Source organism: Cordyceps militaris (assembly GCF_000225605.1).
Source record: "Cordyceps militaris CM01 unplaced genomic scaffold CCM_S00007, whole genome shotgun sequence".
Lineage (NCBI taxonomy): Eukaryota > Fungi > Ascomycota > Sordariomycetes > Hypocreales > Cordycipitaceae > Cordyceps > Cordyceps militaris.
In genome coordinates this window covers 465079-481380 of record NW_006271975.1, presented here as the reverse complement: position 1 = coordinate 481380, position 16302 = coordinate 465079, and the positions used below count along the sequence as shown (strand labels likewise).

The window sequence follows — 16302 nt, the reverse complement described above, 5'->3', positions numbered from 1 at the left end:
AACAACAGCACTCCACAGCACTCCACAGCACAAACTGAAACTAGGATACAAGAACAAAACAGAAAGCACAACTAGGAAAAAGACACTGCCGTGTTGAATGCCCTCGACAGTTAGCAACCGGACCATTCTCCTCGGACTCGGATGCCTTGGTGCTCTGGATAGTATTTAACATGTCTTTTTCAAGGGGCGGTGCTAGTGCCTAATATAGTAAAGTTGATAATATAAGGAATATAAGACTATAAAACTAATAGTACTAAACAAGAAAATATAGCAGATATTATTATTATGATTTATAGAAAATATTTGTATATATATTATGACAGGCTGGCCCTAGAGGGGCTTTAGGGGCAACCAGCCCCATAGCTGTTAGTAGCCTTACGGCCACAACCCTCTCGACTATAAGGCCAAAAGGATTCATAATAATAATACTAGCACGATTATTATCTAGTTGCACCTATAAGGGGCCCCCTAGGGGCTCCGCGCTAGCCACTCTAGAAGGACCAGGGCGGGCTCTATAGCCCAGCCCTTAACATACCCTCTCTCTCCCTAGCGCGCCTATAGATAGGCTATAAACCCCCTAGGCTCTAATATATAGCCTATAAGTGTGAAGGAGTCGGGCTCGGGCCTACTCCGGACTAGGCTTAGCCTAAGGCTACTATAGGCGCGCCCCTAGTATGCCCCCTTTATATGCTAGAGCAGATAGATAGACTAGCTTTCCCTCCTCTCTTACTTTATAAGAGAGTTAATACTATTATAACACCTATCTATAAATACCCTAAGGCTAGTCCTTAACAATAAGCCTAGGTTAAACTATATATACTAGCCCTTTTTATATAACTATATATACTATAGTTTAAACCTATAACCCTAGGTAGTATTATTATATATAATAGGCTAGCCTTAGAGGGGTTTTAAAGGTAACTAGCCTTATAACTATTAGTAGCCTTATAGCTATAACCTTCTTAACTATAAGGCTAAAAGGATTTATAATAATAATACTAGTATAATTATTATCTAGTTATACCTATAAGGGGCCCCCTTATAAAGAAGTTAGGCTTAAGCCTACTCTAGCTAGACTTAGCCTAAGGCTACTATAGGCGCACCCCTAGTATACCCCTTTTATATACTATAATAGATAGATAGACTAGCTTTTCCTCCTTTTTTACTCTATAAGAGAGTTAATACTATTATAATACCTATCTATAAATACCCTAAGGCTAGTCTTTAATAATTAACTCTTTTTTATATTAATACCTTTCTTACTTAATTAAAAGAAAAGCTAATAAGATAAAAGTAATAATAATAAAACTATAACCTAAATAATAGTTACTAATAGCTAAGGCCTACTAAACACTCTTAGCCTAGACTATAGCTATAATAGAATAGAATATATTCTTAAAAGAGAAGCTATAATAACTATAAGACCTCTTTAATACCTAGGCTATAGCTAGCTAAAACCCTTAAGGCTAGATAGTAGTATTAAGAGGTACCCCTCCCTTAGCTAACCTACCTATAGTCTAGTAGAAGCCCCTACCTATAAAGGAGAAGTTTAATAGTAATCTTAAGGTATTTATAAAATAAAAGTAAGCTATAATATATAAACTAGAGACTAATATAGACTTTATTAGCCTTTTAAAGTCTTAGTTTATATATATTTAAGTAAACCTTAATATTATATTATAACTAAAAGTTATTATATACTTTAAAGTAGGTAGTCCTTAAGGTATAATAGATTTATATAAATTCCTAAGATACTTTAAAATAGTATTTAATAACCCTTATTAATAGTTTATAATAATAATAAACCTTAGTATAATCTTATAAAGTAATAAAGAGTCTTTTAACTATTATTATATATACTTTAAATAAAAGTTAGCCTTAATTAATAGCCTTATATAGTTAAATAAGGTTAAACTAAATAAACTCTACCTTATATTATTAGTTATAATAAAGATACTTATAATTAGCTATAGTATCTTTTAAATAAACTATAATAATATAATCTAGGTACTTTAGAAGGTAATAGTTAACTTTAAATTATATAGAATTAAAAAGTAATACTAAGCTAAACTATAATAAAGACTATAGGGGTAGTATATAGACTATAAAGGGAATATTTAAATAATAGGTATCTATACCTTTAGAATTAAACTAATTACTAGTAGTATAATCTTAAGTAGTATATAGTCTAGAAAGTATATTATATAGGTATTTAAAGTAGTACTTAATATATACTAGGAGGTAAGGTAATACCTTTACTATAGAAGAATAGGCTATATAATTATAGCCTATAGGCTTAAGCTAGCTAGACCTTTAATACTAGTCTATATAAGTAATATTTCTATAAGGGATTAGTCTAATAGCTTAAAAAAAGAGGATACTTAGGGATAAGTCTCCTTTTAAGTATATTAGCTATAGTAAAAGGTTAGAAAGGAATAGATAAGTAAGATAAGGTAGTCTAGAAAAAGATAACTAAATAAATAAATACTAAACTATTCCTTATCTTTATTATCTTAAAAGTATATATATTAATAAATACCCTTATTAACTTAGGCTATAAATACTATAAAGTAATATAGAAAAAGATAGTAAATAGGTTATACTTTAAAAGAATCCTATTACTAACTAAGTAAAGGATTAAGCTAGCTATAAAGGAAAAGGTACTAAAGTTTATAATATTTAATATAGTAAAGGTTAAGGTAGATATTAATAGCTAGGTATTCTTAGTCCTACTTTATATAATACCTATATTATTAAGGCTAATAATACTTAAATTACCTTAGCTTACCTACTATAGGCTAATAATAAATATAGAAGGGGGTTTTATCTACCTTAAGATAAAGCTATACTAGAAGATATATATAAAAAATTATAAAAAGAATAAGGGAGGCTTAGTACTATTTAGTAGAAGCTAGTTTTACTATTAGCTTAAGGTAGACTTTAAGGAATACTATAAGGTAATATAGATTATATTAATAAGTATCTATAAGATTAATACTATTCTCTATTAAGAGCTAGTTAGGAAATAGATAGTCCTTTAGTAATATAAGGAGTTTAAAGACCTTTTCTAGAAGGAGGATATAATAGTATTACTACCTTACTAAGAAGGGTTTAACTATAAGATTAAGATTAAAACTAAGCTAAATAGTATACTAGAATAGCTACTATATAGCTATCTTTACTATATATCTTAAGACTAGTTACTAGAACTATAGAAGTAGCTAATATCTTTACTAAATAAAAGCTAAATAAAAGTAAGTTTATCTCTAGCTATAGTATTAGTACTCTTAATAAAGAAGTTAAATAAAGAGTAGTACTTTTATATAGACTATAAGGGGCTTAATATAATCTTAAAAAATAATAAATACTTACTCCTACTTATTAAGGAGATACTATAGGCCCTCTTAATAGTAAAGTAGTATATAAAGCTTAATATCTATTTAGTATTCTATAGGCTATAAATAAAGATAAAGTCTAAAAAGTTTATAGCTTTTTAGACTTAGTTTAGCCTCTTTAAGTAGCTTATATACCCCTTTAGTCTCTTTAAAGTACTAATAATATTCTAATAGTATATTAACTATATACTAAGTAACTTCTTTAATAAATATATAATAACCTACCTTAATAATATCCTAATCTATACCTTAAGGTCTTTATAAGACTATAAAGAGAAAGTATAAGTAATTTTAGACTACCTTAAGGATACTAGTCTTTATATAGACCTAGCTAAGTATAACTTCTTTATAAAAATAGTAAAATACTTAAGATTTATTATATAGGTAGGGGTTTTACTAAAGCTAAATCTAGAGAAGATATATATAATCTATAATTAGGAAGTACCTACCTTAGTAAAAGGGGTTTAAAGCTTTAATAGATTTATAAACTTCTATTATAACTTTATTCTAGACTTCTTAACTATATAAAAGCTACTTACCTAGCTAATAAAAAAGGGTATACTATTTATATAGAATAAAGAGGAGGTAACTATATTTAAGATATTAAAATTATTATTCTTATTAAGCCTATACCTAAGCCTTTAAGACCTAATAAAGAAAATACTAATAGAACTAAATACCTTTAATATAGAACTAAGTAACTACCTATTATAGGTTAATAAGGATAAGGTCTTCTAACTAATAGCCTATTATTTTACTAAGCTATTAACTATAGAATAGAATTATATAATCTATAATAGGGAGCTCTTAGTAATTATTATATACCTTAAAGTATAAAAGCCTAAGCTTTAAAAGTAAAAAAACCCCTTTATAATCTTAACTAATTATAAGAACCTTAAGTACTTTATAAAGCTATACTTACTATTAGAATAATAGACTAGGTAGGTAGAGTTCCTTTCCTAGTTTTAATTCTAGCTATACTACTAACTTAAACTACTAATATAATAACTAAATACCCTTAGCTAGTAGGAGGTATATAAAGATAACCTAGAGAGGCCTTTAAAAGAGATTATAAGGCTAATTAATATTATAGTAATTATAATAATAAGTATAAGTAAATAATACTTATTACTATTCTTAAACCTAGAGCTTTTAGTACTATAAAAAGATAATATAGTAATAAACCTAAGCTACCTTACTAAGTTAATAGCTATATACTAAGGCGCCTAGTCCTTCTTAGAGGAGGCTAAGACCTATAAATAAGTTATAAACTATACTATTTTTACTTACTAAAGGCTCTAGTTTAGAGGCTACTTATAGATTCTAAGCTAAGAACTACTAATAACTATCCTAATAAAGAGGGTATACTCTTTACTTATAATAGTATACCTAGGGAAGAATACTATATTCCTACTACTTATATAGGATTACTACTAGTTAAGAATATCTTAGGATATAGTATACTATATCTAGAATTATAAGTATTTTAAGGTATATAAGTTAAAGAAACTATATTAAAGACTTCTATAGCTAATTCCTATTAAAGAGTAATATTAATAGTAAATCTTAGTTAACTTTATAATAGACTTACTAGCCTAGAAGAAAGGCTAGCTATATTTCTTAATAGTAATTACTAACTAACTATTAAAGTATATCTAGCTTAAGGTAATAAACTCTATAATAGTAAAGAATTATATAATATAATTCTTTTTATACTAGTAATACTTCTATAGATTCCTTAACTAGCTTATAAGTAATAAAGGTTTAGACTAGGTTAGTAAGTTCTAAAGGATATTATACTACCTAACTAATACTAAATAACTCCTATTAATAGCCTTCTACCCTTAGATAGATAGTAAGATAGAGTAAGTAAACTAGGAAGTATAAGTAGTACTTTAAATACTAATTATATACTCTTAATATAACTAGTCTACCTAGTTACTAATAGCCTAGTTTATACTTAATAATTAAGACTTATTTATTATAAGCTTTAGCCTAAACTTCCTACTATATAACTATTATAAGCTAGCTATATAGTTTATAATAAGGCTATTAATACCCCTTAAGTTTCCTATAAAGAGAGTAAAGGTATTCCTTAAGTATATTAAGAAGGGCTTAGAGCTAGCCTAGGCTATAATTATATATACCTAATAATAGGTTAAGAAGGCTATAGATAACTCCTAGTACCTTATAGAATACTTTTAAAAAAAAGATAAAGTATAACTCTCCCTATATAATATTATAATAATATAATTAAATAAGAAACTTAACTAAGTCTAGGTAAAATATATAATAATAATAATCTTAATACTATTAATAATAACTTTTAATATACTTAAGAACCTTTATAAGATATTCTATATTAACCTTATTAAATAGGCTATAAATAATCCTTTTTTATCTTAAATATAAAGTAATTAGGCCTTTAAGCTAGTATTAGTTAAAGATAGGCTAGGCCTAAGGCTAACCTAAGAATATACTATTAAGGAAATCCTATATATATACTACCTATTAAGATAAAGCTATAAGAAAGAGGTATTTATTAAATAGGTAGGGTATTAAGACCTAACCTAGGAATTACTAAAGGTACTATAGAATAGTACTATACTTATAAGGTTTAAAGAATAATAAGGTAATACTTAAGATAATAATAAACTATATATAGTCTACCTTTATAAAACTAAATAAGTATAGTTTATTAACTAATAATTAAGGCTATAATAGGTATAGTATAAAGGTATAATACTTTATATAAATAAAGCTAAGTATTATACTAAAGATAGTAGGGACTTATAAGATAATAAAGAGTAATAATTCTTTTATTCTAAAGGGAGTATACCTTTATACTTATAGTTTTACTAAGTCTTTACTAAGCCCTTTAGTATATATAGCCTAGGCTATTAAAAGTTATTAATAAAAATAAAAAAGTAATACTAAAAATATAAATTATAAGTATACTAGTATTATATTAAGGCTATAGTATACTAGCTAGGTATAATAAAAATAAAAAAGAAAAGAAAAGAAAAGATATAAAAATATAAAACTAAGGGTATATTAATACTATATTATTTTAAAAGTATAACTATATAATAATAAAGTAAAGAAAGAAAAATAATATAATATACCTATACTTATAGTATAAATTCTTAAAGCTTTTTATTACTATTATTAATATCTTTAATAATAGCTATTAGATTAGAAAAGGTAGGGGTAGTACTACTACTAGCTAGGTTATAAGGTAGTAATAAAGAAGGGGGTAGGTATATCTAGATAGGTAATATTAAGTAATTATTAGGTAAAGAAGAGTAATAATAAGAAGGGGAATAATAGTAGTATAAGTATAAATAAGAGTAAAAGTAATAATAGTATAAATAAGAATAATATAAGTTATTATAATAATAGTAATAATAGCTACTAGACTAGTAGTATAAGAAGTAACTATAATCTAAGTTATAGTATTTAATAGCTTAATAGCTAGGTATTAAGAAGGTAGCTAGGTACTATAATATTATTAGGATAGTATTATTAGTAGCCTCCTAGTATATAGCCTAGGCCTATATTATTCTTTATTAAGATATAAATAGTAAACTAAAGAGAAAGTATATATACTTACTATAAATATAATAAAGTTTTAATTAATTTAACCTAATACTATATAGGTAGGGCTATTAAAGCTATTACTAGTATAGTAGCCTTAGGGTATTATTACTATTATAATATTAGTAACTAGAGTAATAACTAGTATAGTACCTAAGGTACTAGGTAAGGGTAGGGTACTAGTTAGGTTTATATAGGTATTAGCTAGAGTACTAGTAAAATAGTCTTAAATATATACCTATATAGCTATTAGAACTATATATTTATACCCCTTAGTATATATAGTATTAATTACTAGTATTATAATAGCCTTATTACTATTAATAAGTATTATTAAAGTATATATATATTAGTATAGGCTAGGACTATTTATAAATAGAATAAGCTCTTAAATATAGGACTAGTAGCTTATAGTATAGGTAGTATACTTACTATTAGTATTTATAATATAATTTAATACTATTATTTAATATAAATATAAGAGATATATAATATATAGGAAGTCTAGTTTATTATTAAACTAGTACTCTTTATTATTAGAATTACTTTATAGGGTATAGCTATAAATTATTTAATAGCCCTTCTTATACCCCTCTAGGCTTTTATTATTACTAAGTAGTAATAGTAGGGATAGTATAGTAGTAGTAGTTAATATTATAGGTTATTATTATTATATTTATATATTATTATAAAATTATTATAGTTTAAAAAGGAGTATTTTAAGAGTATAGAATTAATAGAAGGTTATAAGAAGTAAAAGAATAAAGTAGGTTAGGAAAAGGAGTAAAGGATTTATCTATAAAAGAGAAGGCTAACTAGGCTAAAAAATACCCTTTACTTTAAATATATTAATAATATAGTATATATATAATATACCTTACTTAATAATAATAAAAAGATAATTTACTATACCTAGGTAATAACTAATAGTATTAGGAAGCTAAATATAATATAACTAGCTATAGGTAGAGTAAGAGTAAGGCTAGTAAATACTAGCTACCTAGATAGCTATACCTAGAATAAGGGGTAATTATAATATATAGACTACCTAAAAGAAATTCCTAAATATAAAGGCTATAATAAAAAGTAAGTAAACTAGGGTTACTATAAGAATATTCTTTAGTAATATATATATAGGCTATAAGAGTATAAACCCTAGGTAATAACCTAGTATAGGTATAAGGTATATATTAAATATATACTAGTTTAGGTAAGTAAGGTATAATAGGCCTATATTAGCTTAGGTAATTATAGTTAATATAACTAGGGCGCTACTAGAGAGGGGGGGTATATAAAGGAGTTAGGCTTAAGCCTACTCTAACTAGACTTAGCCTAAGGCTACTATAGGTATACCCCTAGTATACCCCCTTTATATACTATAGTAGATAGATAGACTAGCTTTTCCTCCTCTCTTACTTTATAAGAGAGTTAATACTATTATAACGCCTATCTATAGATACCCTAGGGCTAGTCCTTAACACCCCTAGGGGCTCTATGCTAGCTACTCTAGAAGGACTAGGGCGGGCTCTATAGCCTAGCCCTTAATATACCCTCTCTCTCCTTAGTATACTTATAGATAGGCTATAAACCCCCTAGGCTCTAATATATAGCCTATAAGCCTAGGTTAAACCGTATATGCTAGCCCCTTTTATATAACTATATACGCTACGGTTTAAACTTATAACCCTAGGTAGTATTATTATATATAACAGGCTAGCCCTAGAGGGGCTTTAGGGGTAACTAGCCTTATAGCTGTTAGTAGCCTTATAGCTATAACCCTCTTAACTATAAGGCTAAAAGGATTTATAATAATAATACTAGTATGATTGTTGTCTGGTTGTACCTATAAGGGGCCCCCTAGGGGCTCCACGCTAGCCACTCTAGAAGGACCAGGGCGGGCTCCGTAGCCTAGCCCTTAACATATATATCTAATTCGTTATTTTATAACCTAGACTTTTATTATTTTTTTATTTTTTAATAGCTATAAAACTATTAATAAATATTTATTAGATTCTGCTTATTATTACCTACGTGGTCTAGCCTTATTAGACTTGATACCTTTTTACTTGCTGCCTTAGACGCACAGTCATGAGCGCTTGAGCGCTTGAAACACCGCACCTGGCCGCACCTCACCACTCTCCCTCCCACTCCATCCAATCCTCCAAACCGCTTCATCACCGTCTGCGCACCACCCAACCTATTGACGCCTTAAAATCTGCGCTTCAGAATCTAGGCCTTACACCCGCGCTAGGCCCAGCGCCTTAGAGTGATAATATAGGGCAATATAGGGCCTCGCGCACACCACTTTTGGCCGTGACACAACTTGTCTCACCTACCTACTACTACACCATCACAACCCGCCTCACCATGTCTTCCACGCGCCGCATCACCAAGGTAAATCCTCTTCCCGCTCCGTCAAATCATCTCCCGCTCACATACCAGGAATACGGCGAGCTCACCCAGACCCCGCCCGACGGCTACCAGATCGCGCTCGGCCCAAACGACGCGCTGCACACCTGGCACGTCACGCTCACCGCGCCGGCCGACAGCGTCTACCACCCGGGCCGCTACGGCATCGTGCTGTCTCTGCCGGCCGAGTATCCGTTCAAGGCGCCCGTCGCCAAGTTTGTCACGCGCATCTACCACCCCAACGTCACCAACGACTCGCTCGGCAGTATCTGTTTGGGGCTGCTCAAGACGGAGAATTGGAAGCCGAGCACCAAGATTGTGGCTGTCCTTGATGCACTCCGCAACTTGCTGGTTGAGCCCCTGCCGGATGACCCGCTGGAGGACCGCATCGCGGAGCAGTACAGGAATGACCGCGCGGGTTTCGACAAATCTGTCAAGGGCTTTGTGGAAAAGTACGCCATGGGGGAGCCTACGTTTCCCGCGGGGCCGTAGTCAAAACTGAATAACCGCGGCGCACACCTATCCTGTAGCTGCAGCAGCGGAGGAACAAGCACATAACTTACAAAGACGTTTTTTAACTATGTATCTCAATGAATGGGGATATTTTATACTAATATAGAAATTAGGTAAGATATATAAGTACTATAGTATGAGTAAAGACTAAAAGCCACTTTTAAGAACCAAAGGCTTAGTAACGAGATTAGGTTACTTTGACAAATATTGAAAAACCGACAGTCACGTCCACAATGCTAGGTTGTCGCCGGGGAGTATCATGTCTTTGAGATGGGAGACAATATCGCTAGTAGACAAGACTTTCAATATCGTATCGAAGAATAACGATGACGTCGATTATACTTTTACTGCTAACTTCAACTAGTCTGCTCAGAGTGGTGTGACGCTGTCCCACGAGGGTCGTGGTTCGGAAGTGGTCGTCAGAAGAGGACATGGACGCAATAATATTGGGCGACTAGCTATATTTGAATCGGATCATCACTCATGGGCTCACACGTCGAGCTCAGTGCTCTCAAGTTTTCTGCTCCCTCACACTGTCAGAGTCCGTCGTGGTGCCTCTCCGCCGCAGCTCGCCCGACTCGGTGTGCTCAGCATCCCACTGTGCCACTTCGGCAAGAGGTACCTTGACGAGTCTGTGCGTGGCCGTCGTCTCGTCTTCTGCCGTCACAATCTCGGCGCGGACGCTGTACCCTAGCCACTTGGGCAGCACGTACATCCAGGCGATGTAGTACAGTCCGCATATCACCATGCTGCCGAATGTCAGTTATCAGGCTCGGTGAAAGATGAGGGTTCAGGAAAACGTACATGCCGATGCCAACGACACAGTATGTGGCATACCAGAAGCTGACGTCGCCGGCATACGGACCGCCCTTGGGAGGCCACCATGGCATGACCAGAACAAACACCTGAATGAGGGTGAAGAAGACGAGCAAGACATCCCAGACTCGGAATTGCGATCTGGGAATATTGCTCTTGGTGCGGCGGCGGCGGAGGATGAATACGCCAATCACCATGGCCAGGATGAACATGCTGTATCTGCTCCAGTTAGTACACGGCGATGCCATATCAGACGCAGCATCAACTTACGGGTAGGTCTGCAGATTGACCACAAACTGGAACGCATCACCAGCCGGGGGCGCCACAATCATGAGAATCGTCATGGCCCATTTCAGCGCGTACGGTCCAAGTGGCGTGCCAAACGGCTTCGTCGACACCCAGAACTGGGTGCCCGGCAGAACGCCCTGCCGTCCAATCTCGCGAATCATGCGCGACTGGCCAATCAGGACGGCCAGTAGGTTGCCGTACGCGCTGAGCAGCACCAGCACGTTGAGCACCGTCTCGGCCGCGCCCGAGCCAAAGACCTGGGTAAAGAAGACGGCGGCGGCAATCTCCTTGGACTGGCTAAAGGACTGCTTGTCCACGGCGGCAAAGTAGGCCACGTTGCAGAGCATGTACAGCACGGAGACGATGGCGACGGAGATGAGGCCGTGCTTCTTGATGGTCCGCACGGGGTCCTTGATCTCGTTGACCACGTTGAAGGCGTTTTGGTAGCCGCTGTAGGAGAAGACGATGCTCACGAGCGCGCTCGAGAGGTCGTTGCCGTTGCTCGTGGTGCCGGCAAAGGCATTGTTGAAGTTGACGCCCGGGTCGGTGATGCGGCTGACGCCTCCGCCGAGGACGACGAAGCCGGTGATGCTGATGAAGACGAGCGTGGCGATTTTGAAAGCGCCAAGCAGGTTCACGGCCCAGAGAGAGTATCGGTTATGCACGACGACGCCTGCCGAGTCTGGTCAGCGGGAGTTACACACAATGTCATGCATGCACAGCATTGAAGACTTACAGATGACGGCGGCCGTATAAGCCGCAATGGCGACGCCCTTCATCTCCCAGTCGCTCGGGACTTTGCCGGCGATGCGCCAGACGTACCGCGACAGCACGACGGCGTTGCTGCTGCTAAAGGAGAGGATGACGGACTGCACCGCAAAGACGATGGGGAAGAGGTATTTCGGTCGCGGGTACGCCTGCTCGAGGTAGACCACCTCGGAGCCGCTGCGATTGGGAAAGTAGCTGGCGAGCTCGAGGTACGTGCCGAAGCCGGCGACGGCCATGAGTGCGCCAATGGCCCAGTACATGAGCGCGAGGCCGATGGAGCCCGTCGACTTGAGGATGCTTCCCGCTGCAACAACACAAAGATTAGCAAGCGATGAGTAGGGGCCATAGTTGTATACAACAAAACCCACGGGTAGAAAAGATGCCGGTGCCAATCATCTGGTTGATGTTGAGAAAGAGAATCGTCACCCAGCCGACCTCGTAGCCGAGCGGCGAGCTGCTCTCCACCGGGGCGCCGGCCGCCTCCTGGTACGCCACGCCGGAGCCGTTGCCGGCCTGGACGCGGTTGTACGTCAGCTCGCCGTCGTAGATGACGCTGGGCTGGTCGAGGGACGAGGCATTGGGGCTGGTCTCGCTGCTCTGCGCGTACACGGTGGTCACGGCGGACTCTTTGGATGGCCGAAGCCGGTCTGTCCAACCCATGGCTACTGTAGTAGTGTTATGCTACGTTCCGAGACATTTTTTTTTCTTTCTGCAACGGCTTCCCCCCGGGGAGACTATATATGGAAGGGAAAAAAGAATATTCCAAGCGGGCGAGCAGTGGTTGGCTGGTTGTCCAGTCGGTGCCGCTATGACGGCACGGCTTCGCCTAATCACGCAATCGACTTGGGATGAAGGGGCCGCTGCGGTAGGAGGGTGTCAGCATGGGACAATTTCGGGCCATTTATCCAATGCATGAGGGAGAGTTTAAATGCTGCTCATACGCAATACATGGGTGTAATGGACTCATTGGGGGCGCTTGGCGGGCGGCGCCTCTCCGCCCCGTATCTTGAGCTAAGTTAATGGCGCCGGGTCAGATCGTCGACGCCATCCAGCCAATACATTACGACGCTTATCAACGATAATGGCGGCATCGTGCGGCTGCTGGGTGATCTATCCTGGATGTGGCTCCGATGCGACCGTCGCTAACGAGAGACGAGTTGCATTGCTCAGGTGCCACGCAGGGCCACATGGATAAGGACACTTGAGACGCGCCGTTTTCTTTCATTTTTGACAGGTCAGACAGTGCTTGTTATGGGTCTGAGCTAAACTTTAATCAAGACGATTATGCGGTGCCATTTGTGCCAAGATACGTATCCTCATCTCTCTGTTCTTCAAACGATCCAGTCATTTCATTCCTCACTCTTGTCACCCTGTTCCTTAATGTACACTTTTCTCCTACATTTGCTTGATGGCGGATATGACACCTTTTATAAGTTAAGACTGTTTAGCATTCATCATGTGTAGAGACCGACCTAAGTAGCTGCGCTCAACACCAAGGACAGCTGTACCATAGCCGGCCTTGTGCTTTTCGTACACGGAGAGTACGGAGAGAGCGATTCAAATCTCGAAGCTTTACAGTTCAAGGGGACTATGATGTGGGGAAAAAATTCCGTTTTTCCCAATTTCTTGCCTCTGCGACCGTGGCGGTTGACGTGCCTTGGCTGCACAAAAAAATGTGGCAGAAACAAGCGTCGTAGCTTCAGCTTTGTGCCAGCAATAGTAAACTGGCAAAAGTAAACTAGCAAACGGCCAGACCCGGCAAAGCTACAAAATTCCGTATGGTAATTCCCAACAAAGCGATCTTCCCACCTCGTTGTGCCTCAGCTTCTCTAGCCTGGCATGGACAAGGCATGGGTTGCGGTACCTTTCCAAATGGAACGAGAGACACCTCGACTAAATCTTTATTCTCAATAGCCCCGACCGCGACACCAACAAAAGCCATAGTCAATGACCATATCGGCGATTTCTTCCGTGGGACCGTGGCCCACTGCGCACGCAGCATGCCCAGCAGGTCATCGCGATGTCGAGATGGAACTCAGCAGGACAGGGCTCATATATTACTTAAGGGTGAAGAACACGACATTGACACTCTACGTGCGGACTGGGGCCTGCCCTCGGCACAGGAAGGGCAGTAATAGTTCCATCCTCACACTGATGCGAACCGTACTTGGCCAAATAATAAATTATCTGGCAGCTAGGCATAGAGTCTACCAAATATTGAACATCGGAGTTGCGATACGAACAGACCCGTCAAACGAGATGCCGCAAAGGCTAGTTCACAATGGAGGTAAATATGCGCTGGTGAGTGATGGGAGCGCCATCCAGGTGCACCCAGTCGTTGATGTTGGACGTCGGGCCAGCATAAAGGTACGCGAACCAGTATGTCTCCTCACCGGTACCGTTCAAGGCTCCCGAGGGACCAACTGGCACAACCAATCACATTAGCCTCACAGCCCGAAGCCCAAAACCGCCACCGGGGGGAGAGCGACTCACAGAGGTACGAGTTGACGGTGGTGCAGCTGGGCGCGTCGTAGCACAGCGTCTTGGCGTGCTCGGTCCACGTAGCCTCGGTGTAGGCGTCGCCGTCGGCGCGCGCAAGGCGGTTGCTGAGCTCCTGCCCGGCAAAGACGTCGTTGGCGACGTAGTTGTGCGGCAGCGGCAGGTTGAGCTCGAGGAACTGGTGCGGGTCGCGGGCGGTCGGGTGGGAGGCGGCCAGGACGGGAAGAGAGGAGGCGAGGACGGCGGTAGTGAACTTCATGATTATTTTTTCGAGAAGGGTGTTGTTTTGTTCAGAAAAGTTGGGTTGTGTGTGTTGAAATCAAGGGGTATTCGAATACGATAAACAAAACAGTAATAATAGTCAAATTGATTCGATGATTGATTCCGGTTTGATTGACTAAACAAACAACCTGCCTTCCACGAAGCCAATTCTGGCCAATAAGAGGCCAATGTCAAGTTGCCTTGTTTGCGCAGGTTCACAGTGGATGTCAAGGTTGTGGGACGTTGACGATGTTGGAGAGAACACAAGGCTACGGATACTTGGTCTTTATATACGGTGGTTGTAGGGCCATAGACAAAGACTCTTGCATTATTAGACGAGCCAAAGGATGCAGGAATCCGGACGATGCTCAAGTTGGAAGTACGCCGTATCTCGTCGGTCGTGGCCCAACTAGGCTATGCCGGAGATGTCTTAGGATCAGTCATCATGACGCTTTCCACCAGTGAAAGAGCGACGCAGTGCCTAACTGCCCCTTTGAACAAGGAATTGCTTCTGCAAGTAATAAGACGGATAGTTCTTACTTAAATAAGAAGGCCCGGACCGGCCACGGAGACTTTGCATCATATGATGAACGGGTCAACCACGCCGACGCTACACTCACGAGTAGCTGCGGCCGGCGCAAATCCCCAGGACATGTCTTCTACTGCAGAAAGGTACGGGGGAAGAGATCCGCGCCTCCCTGGTTCGGCCAACGCCTACACATTGACGATACCATAGGTGCCGGTTGGCTTGAGTACGCGAAGCTTGCCCGGGAGCCCTCGTTTTTCAGCGAAGTCTGTCTAAGGATAACCTCGCTACGCAGGCTATGAAACTATATTTCCCTTATGCAGGTTTTAAGGACCCGCCGGCCCTTCCTAGAAACTCCATAGGTAACTAGTTAGCGAAAGCCCTAAAGGACCTGTTAGATCGGTCGGAATCAATATGAACTGTAAAATAAAAGTTTAGTTATAGGTTCCCTCAGGCGTTATTTGCCCTTTTCAAGGATTTCACGACGGTAAATAGCAATACCAATACCAATACCAATACCTAGTAATAGTCTAATCCTCCAGAGTCGTCAGTCGTACAACGGCTGGCGGCCAAGTATGCGCAGAACGGGATGGGAGTTTTTGAGAGCAAGAATCAAATGCCCCGTCCACAGAGCTGCCTTGGATGAGTAACAGGCGACGTAACACAGACTCTGCATCTAGTAATAGAGCGAATGCCATGAAGGAAAGAGAAGCGACATGGCGACCGCGAAAACGCAATCGAATTCATTGAGAAAGCTCCGCCTGCGAGCATGTCCACTGGGTCGGTACCAGGTCTTTTATATATATAAGGCTAGGATGAATAGAGTGCTGTTTGACTGATTCTAGGAGCGTATGGTGGCAGAAAGTGTGTACCATGCAGTCACAGCACCTAACAACGCTGGGACCTCGGGTGCCCTGGCAACTATGGGGCTGCAGTAGGCCGCCGTCACTATCATTAAATCCCTGCTATTTTGATGAGAGCTGCTCGGCCCTCGCTTGTTCTTGCAAAAGTCATACCTTGTTCAAGAAACCTGGCTGTGTAGGAGAAGAGGGGGGGTTTCCGCCGCGCGAGTCGCGCCGCCCAGGATGCGGGTACTCCATGCCTGCGGCTCCTCAATTGTGTTGACTCGCTGTTGAGCAGATGAATGACATTTGAATCCCAATTTTTGAGACGCTTCGAGCTAGAAATGGGTTGGAAGCTGCTTCGTAGCAACACCATGCATTGTAGCTA

At 38.8% G+C, this 16302-nt stretch overlaps 4 protein-coding genes across 4 annotated transcripts; 2 read left to right on the top strand and 2 right to left on the bottom strand.

Moving 5' to 3' along the window:
- Nucleotides 1-9359: 9359 nt before the first annotated feature.
- On the top strand, nt 9360-9893 carry CCM_08367 (ubiquitin conjugating enzyme (UbcB), putative; the record flags this gene model as incomplete). The annotated part of the gene is made up of 2 exons (XM_006673506.1): nt 9360-9386; nt 9435-9893. The coding sequence occupies 2 exons, from the start codon at nt 9360-9362 to the stop codon at nt 9891-9893; spliced, it is 486 nt and encodes a 161-aa protein (XP_006673569.1).
- A 532-nt stretch (nt 9894-10425) lies between these two features.
- CCM_08366 (high affinity methionine permease) lies at nt 10426-12446 on the bottom strand (the record flags this gene model as incomplete). Its single annotated transcript, XM_006673505.1, has 5 exons — nt 10426-10663; nt 10719-10943; nt 11001-11700; nt 11755-12090; nt 12155-12446. The coding sequence occupies 5 exons, from the start codon at nt 12444-12446 to the stop codon at nt 10426-10428; spliced, it is 1791 nt and encodes a 596-aa protein (XP_006673568.1).
- A 1611-nt stretch (nt 12447-14057) lies between these two features.
- CCM_08365 (uncharacterized protein) lies at nt 14058-14544 on the bottom strand (the record flags this gene model as incomplete). The annotated part of the gene is made up of 2 exons (XM_006673504.1): nt 14058-14209; nt 14280-14544. 2 exons carry the CDS (start codon nt 14542-14544, stop codon nt 14058-14060), a joined length of 417 nt encoding a protein of 138 aa, XP_006673567.1.
- A 447-nt stretch (nt 14545-14991) lies between these two features.
- On the top strand, nt 14992-15718 carry CCM_08364 (uncharacterized protein; the record flags this gene model as incomplete). Its single annotated transcript, XM_006673503.1, has 3 exons — nt 14992-15063; nt 15099-15338; nt 15602-15718. The coding sequence occupies 3 exons, from the start codon at nt 14992-14994 to the stop codon at nt 15716-15718; spliced, it is 429 nt and encodes a 142-aa protein (XP_006673566.1).
- Between the last annotated feature and the right edge of the window lie 584 nt (nt 15719-16302).